Raw genomic sequence first — 18,610 nt, 5'->3', positions numbered from 1 at the left:
TATACAGTTATAAAATATAATACATAAATATATATAGTATATAATATATGTTATACAAAATATAATGAAGAATCGCGGTTCGGCTAACATCCTATAAATGAGGCTTTGGGAATGCTGCTGGCTGATGTGGGTAAAAAAGAATGCACGATCACTTTGCAGTCTGAAAAAAATGAGACAGGAATCTACAAATACTCAGTTCACTCCATAAAACTGAGTGTTCCCTGCATATTTGCCACTGAGGTCCCCTCTCCGGAGCATATTCATCCTGGGTCACTTGCTCTCCAGCGCTGGTTGTTTCCCTGCAGGTTTGTTCCTGCTGTACCCCACTGGTTGCTGTGTGCATACAGCCTATCCTCATTATAGGTGTCTGTGTGTAACAAAATGTTGTTTATGAGCATTAAGTGTTTCAAAAACTATTGACCAGGCCATAATATTCTTAAGGGAACCATTCAGTAGTGCAGGTATCCAAATTGGAGCGATCCAGTTGGAAGCCTGATATTTCCTTGTGGCCCAGAAGACCACTCTGGAGTTGTCCGCTGCCTTCTCCTGTGCAGCCTTATGCTGGGTGTGCAGAAGTGAGAGGTATCGTGGTTCCTAGCAGTGGTGGAAGCCCAGCAGCTGTCAGATGTCTCCTTGTCTGCTGCCATTACATCCAAGTTGCTCACAATCCCCTGCCATCCCCATGTGGAAAGAAGAAATAATAATGTGACTCCATAGAGATGCCCCTGATATAGCATCTGGCCACAATACTGAAAGCTTTGGACCTCCATGCTGTAAATTAGGAGTGTATTGATCAGCATTTCGCTTTTTATCTCTTCACAGTCACCAATTATAATAACGTGGTAGAAGCAAACTCAGATTCAGACGATGAAGATAAATTGCATATAGTGGAAGAAGAAAGTGTAACTGATGCGGCAGACTGTGATGCTAGCGTGCCAGAAGATGACTTGCCAACAGACCATACAGTATTACCAGAAAATAGTGAAAGAGAAGGGAGTACCAACAGTTGCTGGGAAGATGAAGGTATGTTCATTTTCACTGACGATGATATGTAAAGAAAGGTTTCTAAAATAAAAACTTAATGGGACATTTTTTGGTCGCTTTTTTTACTGAAATAACATGCAATATTCATAATCAAGAAAGATATTTTCTACTATATTTATTGTAATATATATTATGTTATTTGAGGCAGATTCAGAAGTGCATTCATTCCATTTGCGTTGTTAAACAGGAGCTTCAGATCTGTGGGCGCAGCATTCTCAAGGGTGATCAGAGAGAGACTTGTTTTTAGTTTTTCCAAGTCTTTTTCCATGGAGGGTCTTTGCCAAAGGTCCCACTAAGGTTCAGGGTTTGCTCAGCTTGGGGAGTAAGCAGTAAGCCAAAATTACAAAACAAAATAATATTCAGATGTAAATTTCTGCCTGTGAGCTGCTTCTACCTTTTCCCTTGTAAAATATAGCCAGAAACAATACTTTTTAGATCATTAGTTTTAGAATTGGCTGTCTTAGCATAATGGATCTGTATTTTGAAAACACTGTAAGGAGGTAAATGTTATACTTTTTATACAGCAGCTTTAGCAGCTGAAAATTTGAAGCAATCGGGAAATGGTCCTTTTTTTACTGTGGAATCGGATACTGAGTTTCATAATATCACACAGCATGCTTACATTTGGGCCAAACTGGGATAAACACGTAAATTAGTGTAATTTATTGCAGAATTTGGCCTTAACCCCTTGAAAGATACAGAGTATTTTCCGGCATACTCCTGTTTGTGTCTGAACTCCAACCACAATTCTTTAGTGTCCACCTTGTTAAAACTGGTGGTTTAAAACAAATTGCATGACCTCACATCTAAATAAACAGAAAGCGGTGATATGGTCCCTAACTGAAATCCAGCTGAGAAAGAGCAGCTGGGAGTTCAAAGAATAGCATCAGCGCAGCCTGTTTTTTTATGTAGCTGCTATTGCCAAGGTATGCTGTGCAGGGAAATGAGTATCTGGGAGCTAAATTATTAGGTAGGCAATTTTCTTAGTTCTCCTGTAATATCTTTGCTCTACTGCAGGCTATATCTGTCAGGAATTGCAGTTACATAAAAATGGGCCGTGTGTAGACTGTGTCTTGAACCCTTCAAGCACAGGTGTAGGAAACCTGAAATACAGAGTGAAGGAGAGCACTGGCTCACAGAGGTGCTGGATCAAGACCCGTAGACTGAACATTTCTTGGAGATGTACCTACAGGTAGTTACAGTACAGCGTCTTGGCTCAGAAAACCTTCTGAAGTTTGTCAGAGCTCTAGAGATGTGGTGGCACCTTTTTTGACTCCCTATTTCAAACGTACCATTTTAACCTTTTAAAAATTGTTTGCTAAAATCAAGCATTTGAACCAAATTCTACCATGATTGGAGAACCACAATGTAGGCAACGTTTTCTCTGCCTTGGTCGTTGCTTACAAAGACAGGCTTTCATCAGTATTGAGATAGACAAAAGATTTAAACAAGTGCCATACAGGCTTGCTCAAACTACCATAAATTTCTTCTGTAAAAGTTGTGTATTCTTTTGTAGCAGTCTGGAGATTTTTTTATTTGATAGCAAGGTTTTTTTAAATAAATTGTTTTAATTTCTGGCAATGACTACATGAGAAAAATGAAAGCTATGTTAGGTTTTATGGAGCTTTGATTTGCTATGGTAAAGTACTATTTACTTTTTTACAGCTTTCCTAGAAGGAAAGGTGTGAACTGAAAATCATATTATCAGTCTTGGTTGCACGTTAGAAATCTGAAGAGAGGGTTATCAAATACATAATCTCTCTCATGCAGGGAAAGGTACTGGGGTAGGTGTCCATGCAACACTAATACTATCTCCAGGACTGGTGGTTATTTTTAGAAAACATACACTACAGCAGTTTTAGTAAGTTGTGTTTCATTGGTAAAGTAGTACTGAAAGTTCTGGGTTTAGTTGAAGTTGACAGAATTAGATTTTTACATATTTATTCTGTTCACAAATGCCCAAGAATAGAAACAACACACGTAACATTTCTTTATCAGATTAGTTTCCTTCCGTTTCCAGTCATTCTAACTGAATTTCTAAAAGACCTTCAGAACAGGTGTTTTAAATATAAGGTGTGTATCTCCAGAGGTTTAACTGAAACAGTCATACCGGCTTGAAAAAGTGAACCACGTGTATCCTGCACAAGTTGTTGGCAGTGCACCAGCATTCATGTGTGCAGTGATTCTGTAATACGATTAATTTTTTTTTGCTTTAGTTTAAAGTAAAACTCATACTACAATTTAAAAAAAAAAAAAAAAAAAAAGCAAAGGTTAAACTTACTGACTGATTATATTAATACACTTTAAAAGCATTTTTATATATAATAAGTATTTAGCAAATTTGGAGATCTCCATCCTTGGAACTAAGATATCTTTGAAAAATTGAAAAATAAAAAAAGTGTCCAGACCTTGAAATAATCTTCATAAATTAATGAAGTTATGTTTTATGTTTAAGCTCCTCCTGGAACTCCAAAATTCCTTTAACTCACAAAATTTTAGGTTGAGTTTATGTGCTGTAGGATGGATTGTGTTCTTTCAGTGTGGTGGGTTGCTGACAAAGGTTGTTGGGCTATTTTGTATTAATTTCATTTGTGACGAAGTCTAAAAAAGTGTGGCATCTTTTCGATCAATGAGGCAATACTGTGCCTTGTTTGCTACATGCAAGTTGTATATCAGAAAATTAGCTCTAAAGAATAGAAGTTAGAAACTCTTTTGATGGGCTTTGGAATTTATTCCCTTCTCTGAAGATAAGACCGTGGTAGAAGTTTCAGTGAAGTTTGTCTTTCTGCCTACAACCAAGATTTCCATTTTGCTAGTGATTTAAATTTGCTCAGTTACCTTACCCATGCAGAGGTGTTTACAGTCAGCCTATGACACAGTGGTAATGTCATGCATGTTCACTGCCAGTACATGCTGTTGCCTGTGATCTGAAAATCGTTAGCATTTAACACTTGGAAGTCCCACTGTATCTCTAAGCAGCTGCTTACAAGCAATGATGAGATACAGAAGTCCAAGATCATGTTTTACAGTTATCTGGTGTGTCCAGATGTAATGCCGAGATGGATATTCATGCCCTAGATGCTATTCATGGAGACCTGTATTTAACTGGTCGTTGAGCAGGTAGATGAAATGTCTCCAGGAAATCAGAGCTGTGATTTCTCCTTAGTGTAACAGTGTCTTAAGATCCGTTTCCCCATCATCACATCCCTTCCTGTTGCTTCCCAGCAGCTGTATTTGCAGCAAGGTAATTGGGCTTCCGAGGGCAATTGCAAAGTTGCCTTCCTGTGCAGACCATACGTAGCTGTAAAGGTGGAGCTCTACTTAACATTTTTCAAATTATTAGTTATTCCTGTAGCATTAAGGAAGATCACCCCCTGTGTAAAAGGGCTCCTCCCTGTCTTGTACCCCACTTTTAGATATTAGGAAGAGACAGTACCAAACAGAGGTTATGATCATTAGAAATGAGAGGGTTTTTAACTTCACTGAGATTAATCTATAATACCATAAATTACTTTGCATTCCCTTGGGAAGCGTAGCTTTCATTTGTACTGAAGCCAGTGAAATTGTTTGAGACACTATGATTTAAATATCTATGAGTAATAACCTACTGATACTCCCCCTCTTCCACAGAGCCTGTGTCATAATGGACAAAAATCAAAAACCCGTTTTAAAGAAAAAGAGTGGATTTGCATCATTATTGTTTTTAAAAAAATAAATTTTGGATTTAAATTTGTATTGCATGCAGTCATCCATCTTACAAATTCTGAACCAGATCTTTGGTATCATGAGCCAAAAATATAATTAGTTCACAATCCAGTATTGACCAATAAAATATAGACTGGTTTGGGTGGGGGGGGTTTTAGATGACAATTAAAGAAAGATTTAAGAGTTACAGTTTCCTCTTAAGCATATTTCTTGTTTGTGACTATTTGCAGATATAGCTTCTGCATATTTTGAGTCTGTGGGATTTTACCAAAGTAGACAGAATTATCAGTCTTTTCCTTGAAGGAAGCTGGTTTTATCTGAGAACTTAGTTTTCCTAAAATTTATCATCTTCTGTATAAAGGAGAAATTGGCTTCTCCTGTAATGAAAAAGCTGTAATGTTCTGGGGTTTTGACTAGCCAAACCAAAGGATTTTTCCCTGCACTGAAGCAGGATGAAGTAAGGTAAATGGCAGTTGCCATTCCAGATCATAGCCGTTGTGTAGTCTAACCTCCTGTATCATCTAGGAGTCTTTTTCTTCAGTATAGCTCTGAAGCATCTAGCGTTTCCATAATAAAACTATGAAATAATGCTTTAATTTCCAATGTATTAGCATAGCATGCTACTGATAAAGGAGGGAAAAAACCAACATCGCTTTTGTACATACTCCTGCCGTAAGCCAGTTACTGGCAAAAATGGCAGCTGTGGCCTTTCCAATAGGAGCTTCCCCATCCAGGCTACCCTGCAAACATAAATTAGAAACAACTTGAGCCATTTATTGATTTGAACCAACAACCTGTAGTGAGTAAAAACTTCCATGCCACAGGCTTGCAAGTTTTAACGCTGCAGCTTGGCAGGAGCTGGTAGAGGTTTGAAGGTAGGTGGGCTCCATGGTGTTAGTTCTGTGGAGGTCTGGTGCCTGCAGAGTCCTACTGGGTATTGCGATTGAGACATGAGCATTTTTGTAGTACTGAGTTGATGTGAAGCAGGGAGCACGTGTTTAAAATCAGCGTTTATTTAAGCAATCACAGCCTCTAAGTGGTTTCTAAACAGTTTACAAGAAAGAGAACACATTTGCAGACATTACCAGCAAAAAATCAGTCACTTCCAAAACCTGCTAATTGGAGAAATTAATGTAAATGTATTAGTTTTATGATAATCTGGTTTCCAGAAATAATATTCCTGTGTACCAGAAAGGATTTGTAGACAGGGTTATTTAAGTAGCTGACTCTGTATTTGCTGGACAAATATGCTTTCCCTGACTTTACCTGACTTCAAATAATGGTTAGTGTTTAGTATTGCTTCCTTTTAAGATTTTATTTCTTTAACCGTGGTATATCTTCGTGGTTCAACTGATCACACACTGCTGAAATAATGTGCAACCATATTTTTGAAAGAACATTGTCCTTGAGTGCATTTCTTCTAAACAATACAGAAATGGAAAAACCTGAAAAAATAACTCCTCAAATGTATTAAGTTGTTGGTGGTTGTCTGTGGCTTTTTTGTTGTTTCATTTTGTTTTTTAAATATTCCTTCTTTTTTTGTGATCTGTACTGTTTCAGCTGGAAAAGAAACAAAGGAAATCCTGGGGCCTGAAGCTCAGACAGATGAAGTTGCATGTACAGGTATGTCTTTGTTAATCTGAGTCCCTTATTCATAAAGTGCTATTGAATTTTGTCTAGGTGAGTATCCTGAAATCCTTGGAGTTCTCCCACCTCTCTTGATAAACTGGTTTGCTCTTCCACACTAGAGATCTTAAATTGTAACCAGTGTTTTAGCTGAGGAAGAATAGAGTGGGCTCCTTCGGATGTCCCTGGTGCAGAGGTGTAGCTGACCAGGGACACAGAGCGGGTCTCTTGTGTGAGGGCTGGCCGCAGCACCACCTCTCCTCGAGAACACGAGCAAAATGAGTAGTACTGATCTTACGTGTAGTTGTGTAGAATACAACTACAGGTCAATAGTGTTTTAAACCAATAAGGAATATACCGAAATAAGCTAAATACTGTATCTTATTATCAGCTCTTCTGTACTGATTATACAGAAGGCAAAATAAAATGTGTATCTTGGGTTTCAGAATCAAATCAAAACAGATGCTTTGTTGTTTTGTTATTTCTCTGTTTGAGAAAAGAATTAACATCTATCCCATCCAGCTTTTAAAAAGATTTTTATACATTATTTTTAAATGCCCCTAGCACTAAATAGTTAGATATTATTGCTATAAGCCTTATTAAAAAAAAAAAACCCAAAAACCTAAACATAAATATGTTAAAACTGTAGATTCACACACTCTTTTTAGTTGCTATAAAGTCAGGTCTCCTCAAACAAGTATGAAGAACAACATTACAGCCTATATATGAGAAAGACTGGCTCATGTCATAAAAAGATCATGTCACATTGTAAAGTGAGTATGTGACTTCACACTGAGAGATGAATCGTACAACTTCTGCTTCCTATTAAAAAATATAGCTCACATTATTGACAGTGGAGGAGACCTGTCATGATTTAGACAGAGCTCTCACAGAATGTTCCCCCATGGTAAAGGTAAACTCTAGCAACAATGTACTTAGGCAAATAGTTACTAGCAAATAATTATTGTAGAAAACATTAAGTAAAATATTTATTATTTGTTAGCTTGGAAATACAGTTGTTCATTGGTTGTTTTTTTAGAATTTTAAACTAGAAAATGTTGAAGGGTGTTAACTAGATCTGAAAGCTTTTTGATACCTATTTCTAATGCCAGAGAGCAAACTACTCGAAGTTCAAGCCTGCTTTGTGTCATCCAGCCAACTTGTTTTTCAGATTTTAAGTATCTTCTGGGCTTGCACTAATGAACATATCTTAAATAACATTAAAAAATATGTCTTGAAGGCAACAAACTGACTTTTGCAAACATAGGAGCTGAGAGTGCCAGCTGGCCTTCAAACTACAAGAGCTACATCATAATTAATGTTCCATTTAAGATTTTTAGGGAAGTTGAGGGGAACAGATGAATCTAAAATGATAAAACTGCACTGAGTTCAAGAGGCAAACTGTGGTTTCGGTCATATTTTTTAATGTCATTATGCCACTTCTTCTCTGTTTTAAAACTTGACGTATTCCTGCATCTTAAAGGGCTTGACGTGTACGGGTAGTTGCAAAGAGTTTTGAAGTCCTTGGATAGAAGTTGATTTGGAAATGTGAATTACTAGATCTCATTTGTGTTCTTTTTAAACTTTTAATTTCATATCCTGTATCTTGTATTTCACTCTTAGTAAAAGAAGATGAATGTGATTCTGATGCAGAAAATGAACAAAACCATGATCCTAATGTTGAAGAATTCCTTCAACAAGAAGATACAGCTGTTATCTACCCTGAAGCACCTGAGGAGGACCAGAGACAAGGCACGCCAGAAGCTAGTGGTCAGGATGAAAATGGTAAATATGCCACCAGTCAGTTCTTCCAAAATAAATTATTCTAAGTACTTGACCGAAAAGTTCTGTTGTAGTTTAGAAGATAGTGCATACACATGTAACTCTGGAAAAAAAAATTTGAAATCTTAGTTAAATAATTATGAAAGGATGGGATCATCTTGCAAAAACCATTACTACTTGCTTTTGTGAAGCAAGACATGCACTGCCGTTCAGTTGTATCGGTACTTAAGTGATAGCCTCCAGTAACTGGAAATAAATATTCAGGCTTTCATAAATCCGTTCACTAGCATTATATGAAAGAACAGAAAAAAACATTTGTTAAATATAATGGGACTGAAGCAAGAGAGTGTAGTTTTATGTAAGAATAACTTCGGGGGAGTTATGACATGTTTCTTTTCTTTCTGTATTTCTAAACAAAACCCCCAAAATAATCTGTTACATAGGAGTTCTTTTATTAGGTAGCCATTCTATCAGAGGCTTTGGGATTTTTCCTGAAAAGAGAGCTGTGGGGAAAAAAATGAAACATTGTTTCTACAAAAATATTTATGTTAAATAAAAAAATGACCTGTTGTTATTTTTCTTATGGAACCCCATTAAGAAATGCAGACTTCCCTATAGACTTTGAAAATATTATTTCATAATGAAGTGAGAATTTTTTTAATTATTACTTTACTCTTAGTTTCTTCCAGCTTTATGAGTTTATATGGTGCAAATCAAGGTTCTGTATTTTATTATTTTTAAATTATTAGGAAACAAATAAGTAGTAGTGGTTTCAATTCTGAGTAGATGTCTTTTTTTCCTCTAAGGTTCTGGGTGAGATGAGAAGTCATACTTTGTTCATTTCTTCATCACAAAACACATATTTGAATGCAAAACCTTCAGACTGGTTTTGCATTCTGTGCTGCTTTGTGAAGTGTTCAGCTTTCATAGTCTGTGAAAACCGTGTTTTCAACCAGATTGTGTTCTTTTATTGCACTATTTAAGGTTTTTCAAAAAAGAATAGCATCCTATGTAAAGGATTAGGAGTTGTTGTGTTCCAGTCATTAAAAAAATGAACATAATTGTACAAAAAACATCATTGTAGCTGTCTTACTGTATTGGAGTCTAAGGGAGAGCAGTGAAAGGGGTAATGCTAACAATTTTGTTATGCTCTTCCAGAGATTTTATGTTATTAGAGTTTTTAGCAAAAAAGAAAGTAAATTAAATTATTTGAGAAGTTTAAACTGTGTAGCTGCCTATTTTTATACAGAAATAGGACCTGAATTACTAATATTTTGTGGTTTACTTTACAGGTTTTGTAAAATTCAAGTATGGTATATGTGCAACAATGGCGCTTGAAAATTACAATTTAACTAATTTAGTATTTTAATCTGTGGTTGCAGTGGCACAGATTGTCAAGTTAGCTTTACAGGCCTGCAATTTGATTTCCGTGTAATCATTAAGAATACACATTTATCATTTTTATTAATAACGTAAACTGGACCTAGCCCAGTAAGTTCACAGGGAAGTATTCTGAAAATCACGATGCTGAACAATACTGTTCAGTGTTTTTATCATTTGGAACAGAAAATGCCAAAATTATAGTGATATTTGGTAATGATACATGCTTCCAAACTGTGAGACTGGACAAGAGAAGTGACAGAAAAGAGTTTTTAGTGGCTTTGGGAAACCATTGTGAAGCGATTTGCTCCAATGGAAACAGAATTTAAATTAATGTGCTTCTGGCGTTTCCACTGAGTCTTATTTGTGCTGAAGTGGAGCATTATTTATGTCAGGTGAATTGAATTGTAGATGGAAAAAAGAGAATTAGAGGGAAGCATACTGTGTCTACACATGTGAACATGATGGGTTAATTTTTGGACAACCTGGCTAATCCAGGAAAAGCAGAATGGGGTAGAACAACAGGACAGCAGTGCCATATAAGCATTACCTTGCCTGTTAACCACAAAGAGGGTAAGAGATCCTTTACGACAGAGGTGGTGTTATTTTTTAGTAATAATGAAAACTGGTTTGACTCTTCTTTTCCTTTCCACTGTTGCAAGAACAATGACACATTTAGTAAAAATTTAATCAGTAAATTCCATACAAATAGAACAAATTGCTACTTTATAGAGCATATAATCAATCTATGGTGGTAACTGCTGGGAGAGCTCATGAAGATAAATAATTCAGAAGTACTTTCTAAAGTACTGGTTAATTTTCTGAGTATTAATAATGTTTATAGTTCTGCAACTTAAAATGACAGCGCAAACAAATCTGTCCCTCGTGCTTCAGAGCATAAAATAGTAATCAGTAAAGACCTTCCACTTTCCTCTCCTGCTCTCACTCAGCGCAGTGGATAGGTGCATCCTTTTGCTTCCCATTTCCCTTGAAGCATGGAAGAGTAGCATGGTCATTGGAGGATACCACACCTTAGAAGTGGGTAGTTTGATCAAATACAGCAGACCTTACATTTATTTAAATGAACTTTTATCAATCTATAAAGAAATATTTTTTTCAATCCTTCAGAAAATTAATTTTTCAATGATAGAATAAGTTACATTGTGTGGGGGATAAATATATGCTGATAAGACGAGATGGAGTTAAACTTCATAAATTGCAAATTCCCAGAAATAGAGAAAATTAATTTCTTGTGAAATTTAATATTCAGCTTCAGTTTGATTTCACTTTGTCCTGAGCTGATGCAGAAGTAACTTCATGAAATCTGGCAGAATAGATTCCATAGATCACATTAGAATCATATTTGTGGCCTCTCATTTGGTCTCTCTCCTTTCTGTCACTCAGACAATGTGGCCTCTCTCCTTTCTGTCCTGTAGACAGTACGTCCTATTAACAGGTACATACGTGTGTACCATAGATCACAGAATACTTTGGGTTGGAAGGGACCTTTAAGGGTCATCTAGTCCAACCCCCCTGCCATGGCCAGGGACACCTCCCACTAGATAAGGTTGTTCAAAGCCTCATCCAACGTGGCCTTGAGTGTTTCCAGGGATGGGGCATCTGCAACCCTTCTGGGCAACCTGTCACAGTGCCTCAACACTGTCATCGTAAAAAATTTCTTCTTTATATCTAGTCTGAATCCACACTCTTTTTGTTTGAAGCCATTACGCCTCGTCCTATTGCTCTGCTAAAACGTCTGTCCACATCTTTTTTATAAGCCCCCTTTAAGTACTGAAAGGCTGCAATAAAGTCTCCCTGTAGTCTTCTCTTCTCCAGGCTAAACAACCCCAACTCTCTCAGCCTTCCCTCATAGGAGAGGTGCTCCATCCCTCTGATTATTTTTGTGGCCCTCCTCTGGACCCACTCCAACAGGTCCAGGTATAAGAATTGTAAACCACATTTCTACTAATTTTTTTTTCAGTTCTCTTTTTACTTACAATTCTGTGTTAGGTAAAGAGAAAGAAAAAAGTATTCTCTGCAGCTTGCAAGTATTATTTATTCCTTAGGAGCTGAAAACAGGATGACCATTAAATGTCTCAGTGATAGACTTAAATTGGTAAACGGGATTTGAGGATTGTCTGTGATTGAGCTAATCAGATCTGCAAAGATTACTAGATCTTAAACCATGTTCCACAATTTTCAGACCACTTTTTAAACAGAAATATAAATGTAGAAGCTCTAGTACTGTATTGGGAAGTCCAACAGACACACTGCGAGAGGTGTAGTTTTGAGTAATCATGTTGTGCTCACCCTCTCCAGTGTACACTGGGGCAACCATATCATACTGTAGTTAGTAATGTAATGTCTGGGGAAAAAATATAAATTATCATTATTCTTTTTCTGAAACAGATGGAGCTTCTAGCCAGCTGCATGTTTTCTTCCAGTAACATATGTAAACGTAAAGCATGTTTGTTGATGTTAGTAAGTTTGGATCTTACCTATATTTAAATATAGTGTATTGTCTCTGCTGTGTAGGAACGCCCGATGCATTTTCCCAACTGCTTACCTGCCCATATTGTGACCGAGGGTACAAGCGTTTTACCTCTCTGAAGGAACACATTAAATATCGCCATGAAAAAAATGAAGATAACTTTAGTTGCTCCTTGTGCAGTTACACGTTTGCGTACAGAACGCAGCTCGACCGCCACATGACATCACACAAATCAGGAAGAGATCAAGTAAGTGGCATTTGAATTAAGGATTTATCATCCTCTGTATCAACAATTTGATTTGTTATGTGAGGAAAAACATACCGAGCAAGTAAGCTGTTCATAGCAGATTGTCTACATGCTGAAGTCCCAGTCCTGGAGGATGCGCTTAAACTGCTGGTGAAGTCAGACTTTTTCGATAGGTGTCAAAGGATGAGATCTGAACTCCTGTGCTTTCATGTATCTGGGCACTGTGGTTGGGTTTAAATTTTAGTTTTCAGAAGTGCTTTATTGCATTTATAGATAATTAGGGTTTTTTCTGTTTGTTGGCTAACATTACATTAAAATTGTGACTCAAATCTAATCTCACATCTTTAGTGAAACACTTAAATTTTTCTTTCATAAATCCTGTTTGGCTAATTCAAAATTCACTGTACCCATTTTTACCCTTAAAAAGCAAGCCATTGTGTTGATTTATTTGCTTGAACTGTGAGATGCAGTTTTTAAATGCAATCCATGCTCTCAGACAATATACAGATAATTTGTGCATAACATACAATGTTTCACTACTAAATAGAGCAGCAAAAAGGGCTAAAGATATTCTGAGCTTGTTTTCTGTGGTTCATGAGCTGACCTGAGGATGTGGTTACTTGAAATGCTTTTCATGATTTAACCACTATGGAAGGTCCTGAGATTCTGTTCCCCTATCCTTCTTTTTCCTTTCTGCTTTTATCCCCACAATTTCCTATCATCCATCCCTAATTACATGCTTCCATAGCTGAGGCTTGGGAACCAACTGAAACTCGGTGAAACAGTCAGGAATCTAAGAAAAAAAGATATAGATTTTCCACGACCAGGTTGGAGAGAAAGGTGCTTGGAGATGTTCCCTTCCATGGACAAATTAAAAAAGATTGATACTCTCCAGAAAGAAAACAGAAGCATCATAGAACATGAGCCAGCAGTGTGCCCAGGTGGCCAAGAAGGCCAATGGCTTCCTGGCCTGCATCAGCAATAGTGTGGCCGGCAGGCGTGCCCCTGTACTCGGCACTGGTGAGGCCACACCTTGAATACTGTGTTCAGTTTTGGGCCCCTCACCACAAGAAGGACATTGAGGGGCTGGAGCAGGTCCAGAGAAGTGCAACGAAGCTGGTGAAGGGTCTGGAGCACAGGTCTGATGAGGAGCGGCTGAGGGAGCTGGGGTTGTTTAGTCTAGAGAAGAGGAGGCTGAGAGGAGACCTTATCACTCTCTACAACTACCTGAAAGGAGGTTGTAGTGAGGTGGGTGCTGGCCTCTTCTCTGAAGTAACAAGTGATAGGACAAGAGGAAATGGCCTCAAGTTGCACCAGGGGAGGTTTAGGCTGGATATTAGAAAAAATTTCTTCCCTGAAAGAGTGATCAGGCATTGGACCAGGCTGCCCAGGGAAGTGGTGGAGTCACCATCCCTGGAGGTGTTCAAAAAACATGTAGATGTGCTGCTTAGGGACATGGTTTAGTGGGTTAGGTGGTGTTGGGTTGACGGTTGGACTTGATGATCCTTGAGGTCTTTTCCAACCTTAATCATTCTATGATTCTATAAGAAAGATGCAAAACAGTGAATAGTGAAAAGAATGTAAAGGGAATGGTACTTCAATATTTCTTCCATCTCCAAACCAGCAGAACTTTCATTAAGCTGAAAGGCTGTACACAGACTAAAGGAGATGCTTTTTTACACATTGCCGGTTAATCTCCATAATACAAAGTATCGCTAAGACCAATAATTTAACAAGCTTAGAAGTTTATTATACATTTTTATACCAGGAAAATTGTTACAAGTATAGCCATCCTGCTGCAGGGATTTTACTGTCTCACAGGGTTTGGAATAACCTTGCCAGCATATTCTGACATTACAGTTTTTGTTTATTCAAATATATTTCCCATGAACAATTAATTTCTGTCTTGCTCTCTTATTGGCTTGGCTTCCACTTTAAGTTACTATTGTCTTATATACATCTTGTATTTCTAACTGTAAAATCTCTGAATGCTTTTTGTATAGTGCTTTTTTGTGAGCTACCACAATTATTTTCAATTTTTCCAACTAAAAGCCTAAAAGCAGAAGAATAAAGTAGTTGGAAGGGCTCAAACCCTTTCCTGTATTTGCATGTAGTTTGAATGAAAAGAGAAAAAATACCAAGTGAGTAAACGATCTCAAAAGAATTGCTACAAAAGGAAACTTAAATTGTATTCCTGCAGATGTATTTTAATGGGCTTCTGCTTTTGAAGGCACGATTGTGTTTGATAAATGTTGTTTCTGTGAAGTGTCTGTAACTCAATATTACAGCCGTTTAAGTGTGGTTTGTCTCTAGAGCCATAGCCAGAATCAAAACTACAATAGTGTAGATACTTGCTCAATTTGAAATTTTTATTTGTTTGTGTTATTGTCACAAAGTTGTCATGTCTTCAGAACTGGCTTAATGTGTATATACGTGGTTACATCATTTGTATAATAGAAAATTAATTTTTTTCCCTAGTAAGCTATAGACCTCCTGGTTGTGGGTCTTTAACAGCTGCATCTTCAAAACTTAATGTCTTATTCTTAAAGGACTTCACCTGGAAGTAATTTATTTGGAGAACTTTGTTTGCTGGTCCAGCATGTGACAATTTTTTAATTTTTCTGTACAAGGAAGCAATGAGCAAAGATAAATTCTAGTGTAGTGAAGGCAGTGGAAGAGGTGCACGCACACTGTGCCTCCTTCTGAAGAAGGGGGAAATTGCCAAACTGCAGCTAGTTCTGCTCCAGCAGAGAGCTGAGCACCATCCTGGCACTTTCTCCTTCATTCCCCCACTCCTCCCTGTCCCCCAGCATCCCTGGCAGCTCCCCAGGCTGCTCCTACACCGCTTAACTGTTGGTAGGAGACAGTGCTGCATATGCGTTGTCTGCTTTCACATGTGAAACACCAAAAAAGATGTTGAAGTATGAATAAGTGCTTCTTACATTTGTTTTCTTTTTCTTCTCAACTATTTGCAAAGCACATGTAGATAGTCTGTTAAAATTCCACGTTGCCATGGACACTGTGGAGAAATGGCAGTTCTTGAAGACCATGGTCAGACTGGCTGTGAAAGAACCCTGATGTACCTGTAATTCCTGTTCTCCAAATAACTTTTGAGGATTCCCATTAATTAGTTTTGGTTCTCTGGTATGAAAAGAGTGGACTTCACGCATAAGCACAGTAAATATTTGAATCAGAGGGTTATTAGTGGCGAGTTACAGACTTTAATGCTGATATTTCTTCCTTCAGTCCTTAAAGGAATGCAGAGGAGTATTCTTTGAATGCTGCAGTTAATTGTTTAATGAGCAGAAAACAGCAGTTATGTACACTGCATTAAAAATATATCAGAGACACCAAAAGATGTGGATTTAACAGTACTAAAAGGGGGAAATCTATTGAATCTGAGAAAATGAAGGTGAAAGAGTATCAAAGATGGTACTTTAGAGAACAGTTCTGATTTGCCATTTAGTTTTAAAGAAGATCCTGGAGAGTAACTCTGAGGATGTCCCAGATTTATTAAAAAAAAAGTATAGGACAGACAGCAAGAAAGCTGAATAAAGAATTAAAAGTAGAAGAAGGTAAGGCAAAATAGATGCAAATACTGCCTAGCAGAAAGTTCAAAGCAGGTTATAGCTATGACCAGGAAAACAGGAAAACTCGTTAAAAGTTTGGTAAGAGAAATGTGGTCTTCCATGCCTTGGAAGGAGAACATTGAATTTTAAAGACTGGAGCTGAAACATTTCTGACAGATTGAATACAAGCACTGATATTTATCATGAATATTTATGTAGTCCAGCGTCTGCAGTAGCTGTATATATGCTGAGATCCTTTAACTTGTATAATCTCAAGTCAAACGGTAGTAACTGATTCTCTGCAGGCTTAAGTAAATCCTGACACGGTCCTCTAAATTCAGTGAAGTCAGATCATTAAAGTGAAGTGCAGTGAGTCAGGCACAATCATCTAGAACATCATCTTCAAGGGTCTTAGTTAAACAAAGCTGAAAAGCCGTGTGGACTAGCAAAAGCTGACAGTCAGGTGCAAATCAGGATAAGTCAGAGCGGTGACCTTGACCTTGCTGCAGGGCCTGGGAGGAGGCAGGACAGAGCCCACCCCGAGGTGAGCGGGAGCAGTGTCTGCTGAGAGCTGAAAACTGCAGCTTAACCAAACACTTATCCCGAGGGAACTGCCAAATTAGAGTACTGGGAAGCAATTTAGATTATCTCGTTTCAATTTGTCTTCTGTTAGCATCTGTGTTGTACAAAGGAGGACAGGGTGTAGGATGGGGAGAGTTGATAATTTGGACAGCGTATCTCATAGCAGACTTCCATCCAGCAAACTGCACGGCTGCGGGTTCTTCAGATCTAAAGGCATAAATGAGAACAGGAACATTCACCCCAGCTTCTCCAGCACAGATCTCAGCCCCCAGTTGCCATGTCTGCACTCGGGGAATGGCCTCAGCACTCAGTGAGCATCTGCTCCCGGTGCTGCCAACCACAGGAGACCGGAGTCGGGTGCTGGAGCTCCCTGCCATGGTTTCTCACCGGAGGAAGTTAATGCGCACCAGGCGACTCGTGGTAGCTGCCCGTAGGCAGGCTGTTTCCCCAGAGGACATGAATAGCTCTATTAATGAGTTTATGAAAATACTTGCCCTGGTTATCTGCAGCTGCATCCAAATGTTGGTAAAATATCTTTCTGCAAAGGGAGCTCTACTTAAAAAGGAGCCGCTGTTCTTTTAAATGAACAATTTGTTTGAACAGAAAAATTTCTTAATTCCTCCATTTCATGTTGGTAATTAAGCTGCTTCAACTTCTAAAATGTATGTATTTTTTGTCTTTAAAAATACACATTAATAGATTTATACAGTTCGTAATAAAATTATATATCTTGCATATACATGCCACATATATACTACATAAATTTACATGTCTTTCTTAGCTTTTGTGGTTTTTAAACTAGTGTAACAATAAAGATAAATTAAAAATAATTTGGAGCTTAACAATAAATGCTCTCACAAGGCAAAATATAGCAAAAATAACCACAGAGCTTCAATGCAAATAGTGAAGAGGTTTGATGTTGTGTACTTGGGAAATCCCTCCCTATTGTTATTTATTTTAATTTAGTTTTTTGCATTTATTTTGAGAATTAATTGTGACTGAGAGTGCCTTTGTTGTCACTGAGCCATCTTCTCTTGAGCAATCCTGTGGCATCATTACGTAGAGGAATCCAAGGCCAACAGTAAGCGCTGGGAGCATGTACCTGGAAAAATCAAGTCAACTGATTAAACTTTAAACAAGCTTTTATATGCTTTAATGTTTCTCTATCCTCCGTGACATATTCGGTGGGTGATGGGCTTGGGGTTTTTCTTGGGTTTTTTTCTTTCACAAGTAGAATTAGCATGCATCCTGGAACTTCTTACTCACATAACATGTCAGTGCAAGCTTCGTCTGAAGTTAGGAGAAGGGGTGAATATATTTTAGGGTTTTTTTTTCCTTTTTACTGTATCAGAGTTATTCAGAAGATACACATGGCTCAGTTTTAACCTGACTTCTAATTTGTTTCTTTTTCATGCATAACGCATACCACCTTCAGTCTCTTAAAATTGTGATTGATTCTTTTCAGTTTTGTATTGCATTTTCTCTGTTAAAATGTGAAAATACAAGATGTTTCTCCAATGTGCTGTCCTATGCAGTAATTACAAATTCTTTCTTACAGAGACATGTGACGCAATCCAGTGGTAATCGAAAATTCAAGTGCACTGAATGTGGAAAAGCTTTTAAATATAAACACCACCTAAAGGAGCACCTACGAATCCACAGTGGTAAATAAACCAAGCATTTAACTGTGTACTAATGTTGCGATTTCTACTCATTATAAATTTGATGTGAAATCGGTCTTGTAAGTCTAAGTTTAAAATACTAGTGTTTTCCTTTTTTTTTTTTCCTCTGGGACTCTAAGCACTGACTGCACCCTTCAGCTCTGTGCAGGAAATATGTAGAATAACTCAAGAGGATTTACAGTTGCAGCTTAAGCTCTGACAGTTAAAGAAAACTTCACTTGTGGCAGAAGAAATGGGGGTATCCTTCTGATCCTTTTTCACTTATCTGTTTTTTCTCAATGTTTGCAGATTATTCAGCATTTTATGAGCCTTGCCAGAAAATTTTAATTGATAATAATCAGTACATAAGAACCATGCATCCTGCTGTGGCTGTGATTGTTGTCATTCAAGACTAGTCACATTAAAGTGGCCTCAGGACACAGGTCTAGGATTGTGGTATAGTGTCACAACAGTTTCAATGTATAAGAGTTCCAATTTACAAGAAATTTTATATATAATAATA

At 37.6% G+C, this 18,610-nt stretch overlaps 1 protein-coding gene across 1 annotated transcript; it reads left to right on the top strand.

Moving 5' to 3' along the window:
* Positions 1–822: 822 nt before the first annotated feature.
* LOC104472214 (zinc finger E-box-binding homeobox 1-like) lies at positions 823–18,098 on the top strand (the record flags this gene model as incomplete). The annotated part of the gene is made up of 5 exons (XM_010087794.1): positions 823–1,023; positions 6,310–6,372; positions 7,999–8,160; positions 12,073–12,275; positions 17,985–18,098. Coding segments are annotated over 5 exons (743 nt in total), but the record flags the coding sequence as incomplete, so codon positions are not given.
* Between the last annotated feature and the right edge of the window lie 512 nt (positions 18,099–18,610).

Source organism: Pterocles gutturalis, unplaced genomic scaffold (genome assembly GCF_000699245.1).
Source record: "Pterocles gutturalis isolate BGI_N339 unplaced genomic scaffold, ASM69924v1 scaffold30681, whole genome shotgun sequence".
In the NCBI taxonomy this organism is placed as follows: Eukaryota; Metazoa; Chordata; class Aves; order Pterocliformes; family Pteroclidae; genus Pterocles; species Pterocles gutturalis.
The sequence above is the reverse complement of the archived record's forward strand: the minus strand, read 5'-3'. Positions and strand labels throughout refer to the sequence as shown.